Source organism: Schistocerca serialis, chromosome 1 (assembly GCF_023864345.2).
Source record: "Schistocerca serialis cubense isolate TAMUIC-IGC-003099 chromosome 1, iqSchSeri2.2, whole genome shotgun sequence".
Classification (NCBI taxonomy): Eukaryota; Metazoa; Arthropoda; class Insecta; order Orthoptera; family Acrididae; genus Schistocerca; species Schistocerca serialis.
The window spans coordinates 1,104,642,037-1,104,654,989 of NC_064638.1; the positions used below are offsets into that span (position 1 = coordinate 1,104,642,037).

At 43.3% G+C, this 12,953-nt stretch overlaps 1 protein-coding gene across 1 annotated transcript in view; it reads left to right on the top strand.

Annotated features, from left to right (window-relative positions):
* The first annotated feature begins 1,628 nt into the window (after positions 1–1,628).
* Positions 1,629–12,953, top strand: part of LOC126416490 (RNA-binding protein 24-B-like) — a 355,325-nt gene continuing 344,000 nt past the window's right edge. The window contains exon 1 of the mRNA XM_050084231.1: positions 1,629–3,119. Coding sequence (XP_049940188.1) covers positions 2,850–3,119 — 270 coding nt within the window. The 5' untranslated portion in view covers positions 1,629–2,849. The remainder of the gene's footprint in view (positions 3,120–12,953) is intronic.

Here is a 12,953-nt window from a genome sequence, read left to right on the forward strand (position 1 = left end):
TAACAAATTTCTCTTCTTCAGAAACGCTTTCCTTGCCATTGCCAGTCTACACTTTATATCCTCTTTACTTCGACCATCATCAGTAATTTTGCAAAACTCCTTTACTACTCTAAGTGTCTCATTTCCTAATCTAATTCCCTCAGCATCACCCGACTTAATTCGACTACATTCCATTAAAATCGTTTTGCTTTTGTTGTTGTTCATCTCATATCCTCCTTTCAAGACACTATCCATTCCGTTCAACTGCTCTTCCAAGTCCTTTGCTGTCTCTGGCACAATTGCAATGTCATCGGCGAACCTCAAAGTTTTTACTTCTTCTCCATGGATTTTAATACCTACTCCGAATTTTTCTTTTGTTTCTTTTACTGTTTGCTCAATATACAGATTGAATAACATCGGGGAGAGGCTACAAGCCTGTCTCACTCCTTTCCCAACCACTGCTTCCCTTTCGTGCCCCTCGACTCTTATAACTGCCATCTGCTTTCTGTACAAATTGTAAATAGCCTTTCGCTCCCTGTATTTTACCCCTGTCACCTTTAGAATTTGAAAGAGAGTATTCCAGTCAACATTGTCAAAAGCTTTCTCTAAGTCTACAAATGCTAGAAACGTAGGTTTGCCTTTCCTTAATCTATTTTCTAAGATAAGTCGTAGGGTCAGTATTGCCTCACGTGTTCCAACATTTCTACGGAATCCAAACTGATCTCCCCTGAGGTCGGCTTCTACCAGTTTTTCCATTCGTCTGTAAAGAATTCGCGTTAGTATTTTGCACCTGTGACTTATTAAACTGATAGTTCGGTAATTTTCACATCTGTCAACCCGCTTTCTTTGGGATTGGAATTATTATATTCTTTTTCAAGTCTGTCTCATGCATCTTGCTCACCAGATGGTAGAGTTTTGTCAGGACTGGCTCTCCCAAGGCTGTCAGTAGTTCTAATGGAATGTTGTCTACTCCCGGGGCCTTATTTCGACTCAGGTCTTTCAGTGCTCTGTCAAACTCTTCACGCAGTATCGTATCTCCCATTTCATCTTCATCTACATCCTCTTCCATTTCCATAATATTGTCCTCAAGTACTTCGCCCTTGTATAGACCCTCTATATACTCCTTCCGCCTTTCTGCTTTCCCTTCTTTGCTTAGAACTGGGTTTCCATCTGTTGTGCTTTTGAGAATTTTAATGGGGGACGAAATTAAGAACATTTTTTTTTTTTTTTGCATTTCCGTTCCGGAGTGTTAATGCTTATGTGAAATACAGGCATTCAATGTTAATAATGATTTAATTGTAGCTTGCCTGTAGAGGAGGATAAATTCAGGAGAATATATGACAGTTTGTAGTCTTTTCCGTAACCTTGCTGAACTTACACAGGCCCTGACGTAAGGTGACGAAAGTTTGGGCCCCTACCTTATATTCATGCCAACAGGGTACTTAATAAGGAGAGATATTACGGATCGCGTCTCGAAGTACAGAGTAGCAGCGGCTGCGGCGCGGCCGTTCATCCGTTGGTAGCCCTGCGGGCCATGTGTCTGAGCAGTGCAGCGCGAAGCCGGGGGGAGCGCGTTATTGTGGCGCGCTGCCCCCCGCCGCCAATCACATTGTGCGTCACACCGGCCGCCGTGCGCCGCTACTCCCTGCGCCGAGCGCCCAGTCAGTCTACCGGCGCGGCCGCGAGAGGGACTATCTCTGTCTCTCGCTCAAGTTCTCTGGCGCGCGCCGCAGCGATATAGCCGTAGAGCGCGAGCGCGCTCATTAGCGCCGGTCCTGACGCACTTACTTACGCTTCCGCGGCGCTCCAGAGGTGGCCCACCGCTTTCTCTCGCCCCCCCCCCTCTCCCGTTTCTTCGCGAGCGTTTCCCGTCACCGCGTCTTTTTCTCGCTTTGAACCGGCCGGATTTTAAATTTCGAACAGCTGCGAAGTGAGCAAGTTGCAGCCGCCGCCGCCGCTGACACGAGAGGTGGGAGCACAGGGAGGGGAAAGGGACGCACTAAATATAGAAGGCGGAGCTGTGCACGGGGCCAGACGGCAGCGCGCGCGCACGAGCTGGCTCAGGTCTCCGGGGATTCTAACTTAGTGCTCGCCTAGCGGCCCGGCAGTATAGTTTGTCAGTACGCTGCCGCCCGGTTACCTCTCGGGCGCGCTCGCCGCTGTCGGCGCAACAAAAAAGACGGACGGCCTAGACGGTGCCCCACCACTTCGTCGACTGCGACCACGTGTCTTCCGGTGACTGGGACAGCGGGGGAGTCCTCTAGTGGCACGGCAGTGTTCCCACCACCGACACAGCCGCCGAACAACCTGTCGCCGCTGAAGCTGCGTCGCCGCATCGCGAAACGGCGCGTACGGATGAGGAGGGGACCTCGCAGCAGCGAAGTTGCAGCATCGGCCACCATCGTCGCCAGGAGGAGAAATATACGCAGGAGAACGTTAGATCACCCATTCCAGAGCTTCGCAATTTTGTATATATTCGACTCTTACAACGCACTGGTTCAGCGCAGTAGTAAGCAGCCTTCCGCCCTAGAGTAGGCAACGACGCCGACTCCAACAACGAGCTAGCGATAGCCGGAGGGCGACTTTAGACGACTCCTTTGTTGTAACATGATCCCAGCCTTCGGCCGGCGGTGAGCTATCAAACGCGCAACCATCTGCCGTGCTGCGCGCCCCCCTCGCCACTGCAGGGAAGGTGGTAGGGTGAGCTGCCAGAGAGGGAGGCGGCGGAAAGAGAGAGAGAGAGAAACGCAGGCTGAGTCGCCAGTGTCGGCGGCCCGACCGAAGCAGCGCGAGCGCGAACAGGGGCGCACCGCCCGGCGTTTATTCGGCGGCACTCGGGTTCGAGACCGGCAGCCACAATTGAGGTCGCAATGCTGATGCCCGCGGGCGCGGAGGCCGTCCTCGGGGGCGGCGCTGCGACGGCGGCGGACGGGCTGGCGGGCCTGGGGGCGGCGGCGGCGGCCGCTGCGGCCGCAGGCGTGCAGCAGAAGGACACCACGTGGACCAAGCTGTTCGTGGGTGGCCTGCCCTACCACACCACCGACAAATCGCTGCGGGAGCACTTCGCCGTCTACGGAGACATCGAGGAAGCCGTCGTCATCACCGACCGCCAGACGGGCAAGAGCAGAGGATACGGATTTGTGAGTACCACACTCATTCACGCCGCTTCCCTACCACCTGCAATTTTTTTTCCGTGGATACGTCTATAACGCTTGAGAACTTCCATCTTCAGAACTGTTTCACAATAATTTCCGTTGCGCAGTCTTTCAGTAAGGTAGGGTGTCCATTTCATTTTTATTAAAAAACAGGACATTTTTAAAAAGAAAAAAACTGGCACAATTAAGGGAAAAAGTGGGACACGAGCTGTATCGACAAAATTTAATGGACGTAAACTTCCTTTTCATCATGCACTTAGGTGATCCGAAACGACTTTTTACAATTATTCTCCTGCACTGTCATGGTCTTTTCACTTTCATGTATTTGATGAAGAAGTGCGCCTTCTTTTTACATTTTAGCATAAAAATGAGCACATGATACCCAATGAAAACGTGTTTTGACAATGAGCAAGGCCTTCGCTGTTTCAGCATTTATTCTGCTTATTTCACTCATCACAGAGAGTTTATTAAGGAAAACACACGTATATTCTGCTTTTCTCCACTGCCAGTGATAAAAGGATACTCACTTTGTATATTGCTGTCAAAATTACACTTTCGTTTTGTCATGATGTAATTGTCATTGCATAGAAGATTGTCATGTATCCACTACAACGTCTTCATATTGCTTACCACAACGGAAACGGAAGTTCTTGCTATCTAAACCAACGAAACCAAACGACAGTTAACATGAATCTATACTACGAACAGTGCAAAATATTAACATAAAATAAACAAAGGTTGTAGTGTAAGTTGCGCAAGTGGCGCTTCCTATCGTAAAAGTCTTTAGCCAAGCGAATTAACAAAAAATGGGATATTTGAACGTCGCGAAAAAAATACTTATGGTAGAGCGGAGCATTTTGGAAAAAATGAGATAGTTCCGGGAAAACAGGACGAATGGACACCGTAGGTTAGGAGCTATTTCAAATTTTCAATACCTTTGAGCAGAACAAGGATGGAAGTTTCTGTCGCTTGGTAAACAACATGTAGCTCGACTCTTCAACTCAACGAGGTCTTTTGATAGTGGAATATCGAAAGGAACACATTATTGTGGATTATATAGAGTCCAGTTACGTTACTCGATTACACAACTAAAAGGACGTTACACTCATTACGTTCCTAATATATGATAAGGTAAATAGGTTAAGCTGTCAACATCCCCAAGATTAGTTTGAACGCCACAGACATTGTTCACAAGCATAACGTCTTTTTCGTCCGACTTTTGAACCGACTTACCAAGCCATTTATATTATAGATGAACCAACAGTTTACCATGGACGTCGAACCGTGGTGTATATTTCACATTAACAAACATTGCCAGAGTTTTTTATTTTTTAGGACATCGTTGTATTCGCCGTTGACTGTAGAAATTATTTATTTCACTCTTGGAATTTCGGCCTTTGGGACATTTTCGAATGGTGTTGCAAAAGATTTTGCTACAGCACATGTCAAAGACCGGATTTGCGATAGTGAAATAAATAATTTGTACAGTCAGCGGCAAATATGATCACCTTTAAAAAATATCTACGTGACTGAACCCCGACCATGAGAAGTTAATCAGTTGCCAGAGGTGAAAGAAGTGATTAGCAACATATAAATGCTAACACTGACCAGAATCTAACTCAAGATCTTTGGATACAATTATTTAAAATTAATGATGGTCGGTTGGTGAAACAATTACTGGAGAAACGAAGTAATAGATTCGAAATGTCATTTTACCGTTCCTTGCAGTTGCGGATTACGCGATTTACCAACACTTGAGAATTTCCGTTTTGTTGTACCTATTGTTAAAGTGTTGAGATGTATCCTATAGAAATCAGAAGTTCCAGCACAACAAAGAGAAGCGAACTTGGGTATTATTGCCTCCTCCGTGTACGCTTCCCATTTAATCCAGCGATTTTGCTTTGAACGGGCGGAGGACACACATAGTTTAACTAGTGTGTGAGACGTACATACTCGTAAAAATGTATTGGTTGATGTTGAAAGTGGAATAATTCAATACAGGGATGAACTTATTATTAAATTTCACAACATGTATGCCGGTTACGAAACTTTTTAATCACTGAATCTGCTTGCATGATATTGCTCTTAGAAATTTATCATTTTCCAGCTTCATATATTTACTTTTCGTGACCATTTTGTGTGTTCCTCTGCGACCATTTTATACGAATTCGAAAGAATTTGTGAAACAGGCTAGAGAATTTGCGGTGTTTCGTGTAATGTGGTACAAAAACCTCCCCTCTCCAAAACACACGCAAACAGAAATAGGAACCAGTAACTAAGTCGCCGTCTTATTGCAAACTGGTAGGAAATTAGACTACGTGGATACCGAAGAGAACTGTCCAAAATATGTGAACATTTCTACCTAAAGGTGATTCAATAAGTTCCAAACATGCCACGGCGAAGAAAGGTATTAAAATTAGATTAGTTCACATTTGGAATCAGAATTTCATCAGTAGCTTTTCGCGCAACCTATTTCGATCAGTATTCCTGCCTGTTGCTTAAGCTTTGTCTCCGAGATAAATTTTCAGTGATAGCGCATGCTTTATATTAGCCGATTGCTACTGAAGCATTATGAAAGCCGGAAATCAGCTGTAGTCTTCCGCATGTTCTTATCCAATAATTTCTAATACAGGTATAAAATGATTTCAGAACAGTCTCTGACGGTCTGGAGTTTGTAATGTACCTTCGTACAGCATAAACTAATGTTAATGTTTCATTTCATATCGTTTCGCAAAGATACTATGATCGACCTTTTTCCTCCCCTCTCGTTGCTGTTTGAATTTGATGGTCAGGGCATGAAGTACCAAAATGGGCGATAGAAGCTACAATATCAGGACGGCCTAACATTCTCTAGCTATCTCAGTAATAAAACCGCAGGACGATAACGGCATTGTGGCCTGTTCTCGATGCACTCGCAGTAATGGTGTTTCCGATCGTGATAAAACCAACAGATTTGCCGTGTCTATACCCTACCGGTTTTCTTCGCACGAGAGAAAGACGCCGCATGGGCTGTAGTTCTGCATGAGATTAATTCCTGCTATGTCGATCAAACACGTATATATTTGATTTGTTGTTTATGACATATATATTTGATTTGTTATTTATGAGAGCGTCGCGTGTGCGTTGTTGTCCCTGTAACTTCCATTTTGGAATCATGAAAGTGTCTTGCGCACAGTGCTGTATTTACCCAAAGAAGCTTAGCACAATGGTGGTGCGAAAGACTTAGGCGCTTTTTTTTACTTGATGATTGTGATGTATTAAAGAGCATATACGTAGCCAACTCCATTTATGTTGGTACAGTGCTTCGTGTGACACTTCCACCTACCATACTTCGTTTCCTGCATCAGTTCTATTGTCATAGTTTCTCCGTGTAGGCCTGTTAGTTTCCAGTAGTACAGACTAATCCAATCAATGTAATGGCGCCAAGAAGCCTATTGGAAAGCGGAAGTGAATGCAGTAACGTTGTAAACATAATTCGCGATTTGTTGGACACATTGTGTTCTAAGTACCTGTTTCTTAAAACTTTGATGATGCTGAATTGTGTAGTTGAGTTTAAACTGGCGTTTCTGTCAACATTTACTCTTTTGTGTTATGTTGCATTTTGTATTCAGTATTTAAGCGTGGAGCGTCCACTTCAGCAAAAGTTCTCTTTAATGCAATCGTCTAGTAAGTAAAGTTTGCTCCCCATACTACAACAGTGGTGGTTAGTCAGAATTTTTTAATCTAATCGTAATTGAACGCTTCATCTTTAATTTAGAATTTGACGTCCGGAATTTATTAGCTCTTCTAATTTCAGAGAGATGTTTCACGTTGATAGAATAATTCTGTACTGAGTTCTTCCTGATAGTGCATCGAGAAGAACAGCACGCAGAGTGTTATTGAAGTCTTTGCTTTTTGTGATGTGAAAACAAGTCATGGACTGTGCGGCTGGTCCCGGCGGAGGTTCGAGTCCTCGCTCGGGCATGGGTGTGTGTGTTTGTCCTTAGGATAATTTAGGTTAAGTAGTTTGTAAGCTTAGGGACTGATGACCTTAGCAGTTAATTCCATAAGATTTCATACACATTTGAATATTTGATGTGAAAACAAATCTTAAATGTTACCGCTCGATAAAAATATTCTTATCTGCAGACCCTCTTCATACAGAATGATAAAGTCTGAAATGTGTTTACTGTAGCTACCTCTCCCCTTATCTGTACTGGTTCACCGAAAATGTAGCTCGAACATGGTAGGGTGCAGGAAATGGGAATATGTCAGTGCAATGAGCCATATCGTTAGACGCATGTGCATAATTTCTTTATTATGTCGAAATCAGTGACGTCACTGTCCAAGCAATAACGTTTAATGTTTTGTGTACACGTAGCATGGTAGGTCTAAGGACTTTTCTTACATGTTCTATAAATCAAGTTTACTTACATACATATAATTATGTGGTTGTTATGTACGAGGAGAGTTCAAAAAGCGAGTTACACATTATTACCTCTGGCCGAGTAACTTGTATTGAATGCTGCATTTCACATCAAATTAACACACACATGATACTATGTTTCAACATAGACACCAAATCTCTTCCAACAATGGTCGGAACATTCAACCAGTCGTTCAAAACAACGATGATGGAAATCCGCCCCGTTGTCACGGAGCCATTCGGCAAGTAGTATGTGACGCCCTCATCGTTAAAAAATCTCCTTCCAATCGGATGTTTTCCCCGAAAAGATGGAAATCGCATGGTTCAAGACTTACCGATTGGCATCACTCAGCGTGTGTGCGACTTATCAAATTGTTGGCACCATTTCACTTCAACTGGTAAAAGTCCCTCCGTGGAATCGAAAACAGTGACTCGATAAACTGATCATTGGCAAAGCTAGATCGTTATGGTTCATTCACTTTTCAGTGTTTCTTTTTCTTGAAGTCGTTGCATCGTTTGAAGGAAGCATTGCTATGCTTCCTTCCAAGAATCAAAACTGTAGTGTAAAGTGAGTTAAATGTAATAAATACAATGTTGGTTGCTGGGTAATTTCCTTCAGCAACCTGTGGAATTTTATATTGCCCAGAAACGTGCGGCGTATGTAAAACCTTTCACCACCTCATGGTAATTCGGCAAGAATTGACGACGAGAACTCGGTCCGTTGCTTGTCTTGCAAAATCCGCCGCCTCTCTCCCCAGCGTTGCAGCAGCTTCAGACTGGCGCCTGAAGATGCACGACAGAGATAGCGCACGTAGGATTGTACAGGGTGCTTCGCAAGTGCTTTGAAGATCCCTAGTGAAACCGAAAATACCATCGCAGTGGTCAGTTTAGAACAGAACTACAGTAGCGCAGGCTGCGATGTTGCTAAATTGTCTAAAGAACTGAGATTGTTCGTCAGTGGAATGAACATTTGTGTGGAAATGCTCTGACTCCCGAAGACCCAGAGTAGGGGAGTTGTGTACTTTTCCCTTGCTTCAGTTTTTTGTATCAGTGCGTTTTTCCAGTAGTCCACACATTGCTTTTTATTCAACTTCATTCGTGGGAAAACTGTTACTACTGTTGAACGAATTTTTGGGGAACGTCAGTTTTATTGTTCTAGTACGAATTTAAATAAAAAGGAAGTAAATATATGGATCGTAATTACTGCTCAGGTAAAAATCATCTGGCCATGAGCTTATTCAACAGGCTGCAGAAGTAGCCCCATAGATTTATCGAGAATTTCTCGCGCAGCTCTTCGTGACTGGAAAAGATACCAAAAGCGAATTGCAAACCACGGGAAAGAAGGCCGCCGATATTGCTACGAAGTACAAAATGGCTCCGAGCACTATTGGACTTTACATTTGAGGTCATCAGTCCCCTAGAACTTAGAACTACTTAAACCTAACTAACCCAAGGACATCACACATCCACGCCCGAGGCAGGATTTGAACCTGCGACTGTAGCAATCGCGCGGTTCCGGACTGAAGCGCCTAGAACCGCTCGGCCACCGCGGCCGGCTGCTACGAAGTACACTCGGCTACGCTCTTGCTAAGCCTTGAGGTGTATATATATATATATATATATATATATATATATATATATATATATATATATATATATTAGTCACCAGTTTCTCTTAGTACACTAATTATATTTTCCAACATGTTGTCGGCCACAAATCTACCAGCATACTAACCGTTGCTCACCACCCCTGTCCTCCATACATGCTAACCAATAACCAGTCCACTTGGGATTCGAGGAGAACCTCACTTAGTTGTACGTACTGCGAATAAAATTCTCATCAATGACCAGAGTTGTAGTAGACACTGTTTCAGACTCCCCCGCAAGTGAGATTTGTCAGATTATAGGAAGAACTCTATGCGAGTTTTAATTGTATCACAACTATGTAGCTGTATATAAAGATGATATACCTAAGAAGAGTGAGTGTTTTCATTTCTCAGCAATATTCCCGGAATGATTTCGAGGATCTGCTTACCACCAGAATAACAGCGATGCAAAGTTAGTTGCGATCTTAGGGTCTGTAGGGCAGATGAGATGCAATCGTGTCGTACGTTCAGATATTCTAAAAGTCCTTTGTGCCATCCAATTGACGTACTCACCACAGAAGCGAAACCAGGTCATGCTAAAAGTCCCTTCTCTGCCCTCAAATGTAGAGGAAGCAAGTGTTGTTATGCTGGTCTTTGTAAATATATGAAACTGAACTTGCAGATAGCTGAAGATGTCTGCTGGAGACTCACTGTGACCCACCGACCCACCACGAATGAACCTCTGCTCACTGTGTTGTGGATGATGGAAGTCATATGTCCGTGGAAGTAAGGCTGGGTAGTAATGAACAGTGATCAGCGTATACACCTGTTCTCCATAAGGGATAAAGTAGTGTCAATCCACCGAGGAGCAGAACATTGCCCCGTTATGCGTGGTTTGTTTGCTTTCGATTAGTGTACGGTATTTCAGTGTCCATGTAGTTCTATATGTCACGTATTACACGAACATCGTTTATAGTGTTTTCTTTGAGCCGCCGTCTCTTGACCAAATGATGGACCACCTTTCTTCACCGACAAAGAGGCATATGTGCTAAAAGTTCAAAATTCGTATAACGTCTGAACCTAACAATGAGGCATATGTGCTAAAAGTTTAAAATTCGTGTAACGTCTGAAAAACATTACCAGGACAGAGGTTAACTTACTTTCGCTTTGATTTTAGTAAGCAGTCATCTAGTTAGATTTTCCTGATTTTTCAGTGGAGCCACCGCTAAAGTAATTGTACTTCCAAAACTTAAAAAGTGTGGGCTGTGTTATTATTTTCAGATGTACAACAGTTATAAATGCGACATGCGGCTCAAAATGGATTATTAAGGGCTCATTTTTTTAATGACTCCTAATATTCTACGGATGAACTATCTAGAACATAAAAAAGTATGGCCAAGTCGAGTAGCCCAACTTGCAAGAAATTGCCCATCATTGTGCGTGGTTATACGCACAACAAGAAAAAAGTATTGTATGTGCTTTGTATGCGCGCTTTTTTGCGTCTAGGAAGAAAATCACATCTACGGGTGTCGCGAAATTTTGAAACGTTCTTTGGTGTACCACCAAAGAAAAAGATTTAGAAAAGCGGTTCTAGATAATGAAGTTTTCTGGCAGTTTCGTGTTAACCTTTAGCCCAGGGGTCTGAAGGAATGTTACTGCTTTGAGATTCAAAACTTCACAAACGATGAAATAGCTGCTATTTGCCTGGTTTCATGCTTCAAATCGAAGCAAAAACACTGCTTCCAGGTCACGTCGTTGTTATTGCAACTAAATAAGTTCGAGGATCGTCATACAACTCAACCTTCTGATGTCCTCTAAGAGAGTTACTGTTATCATGTGCCTGTAGTAGTCTGAGCGACTACCAGCCATTACTTCAAACGTTTTTTGATAAGCGTTTCACGGCTAGAACGACGAGTGTGATGTTACTGATGTTATCAACAGCGAGCACTCTGGGTAGAAACACTACCTCTTACGAAAGTGAGGGCTAGACGTACTGTCGTTTAGCACTCTCCTCAAGGGACATTCTAAGCAACTCCGAACCTGATACTGTTCGGAATGCCTATTACTGGACAGAAAGAAAGACTTCTGCCTTGAATTATCCATTTACTGGTCCTCTCTGAGGGGAAATAGGGTACTATCTGCCTCTTGTTTCTTCCGGCAGTAAGTAGCAGTCAGCCACGAACTTGATACGAAGCAGTGTAATATACAAATTTTAGTATGAGAAGACCATGTGTCGTTACTTTTTAGGTAAGATAATCTTTGTAAAATGTCGACTCTTCTTTTTACTCAAGAGAATACAAGGAAGCTGTAGCGATAGGCGCTTATTTTGGCACAGAGAAGCGGAATGATAAGAAATCTGCTTTACATTATTCCACCCAGTTCTAGACTTGATCAGATCTGCATGACAGTACTGCTATAGCCGAGATGTACTCACACTGTGAAGGAGACTGATTAAAATTCACGCTTACTCATCCTGATTCAGGTGTTGTGTGGTTAGGGTGAATCGCATCACGAGGATAGCGATATCTTTCTTCTAGCAAGATAGTCTGATTCCGTCTCCACGTTCATCGAAGTGACTTAGTATCCAAGTTTATAACACCATTGCCGCAGACAGATTTTTAATTAACCGACAAGTTCGATCTCAAGAGAAAGTGTTTTCAGTTTATGTTTCGAAGTTATTTATTATTCGTTAGATAGTTGAGGAAGTGCGCCATTTTGCAGATTCCTTTCATATGTTAACTCCTGTCTTTAACATTGTCGTAAGCATCTACTTTCAGCATTGTTGTGAAATGTCCGGATAAATTGATGTCGCCTCGTCGATGTATTTTCCTGGCTCACTGTTGCCACATGTCCTTTCCCCTGGAAGAAACCAAACTGTCTTGCTTCTGTTGTCTTGCTTCTGTTTCATTACTGCCATCTGTATACGTCATAGCAACATTTGCAAGATGTCACTTCTGTTATATCAGTCTAGTGAGGCACTTCGAAAGCACTGATCTTCCCCTACATCTACATCTATACACTACAAGCCGTCTTATGGCGTATGGCAGGGAATACTTCTGATCCCCTTCCTCTTCTCTGTTCCATTCGCAAACAATGCGTGTGAAGGAAGACTGTCGATGAACCTCCGTACGAACTCTTTATTTCTCTTGATTATCTAGTCATGGTCACTTCGCAAGATGTATGTGTGAACAAATATGTTGTCTGACTCTTCTCGGAACATACACTTCAGGGTTGCATCAGTTAATTTCTCTGTGATACTCAACGCCTCTTGCAGCGTCTGCCATTCTACTCGTATTTGTTGAGCATATCCGTAACGCTCTCTCGCTTACTTACCGATCTTGTCACGAACTTCTCGCTAGTCGTTGTATCTCCTCCATCTCTTATACTAATGCTGCCTGGTAAGGGTCCCAGACTAATGGACAATATTCAAGAACGGATCGAACAAGAGTTGCGGAAGCAACTTCTTTCGTGAATGATTTACCTTTGCGTTAGATTCTTCCAGTGAATATCAGTGTAGAATGTGCTATTCTTAAAATTAGTTTTATGTGTGGTTGCTGCTGTTTCCAAAGACGCACAGCCAGTAGCGTAATCGTACAGTGATGGTTCTTTTCGCCTATTTATACGCAATACGTTACATTTATTTACATTCAGCATTAACTGTCTGCCACCCTACATCTACATGACTACTCTGCAATTCACATTTAAGTGCTTGGCAGAGGGTTCATCGAACCACAATCATACTATCTCTCTATCATTCCACTCCCGAACAGCGCGCGGGAAAAACGAACACTTAAACCTTTCTGTTCGGGCTCTGATTTCTCTTATTTT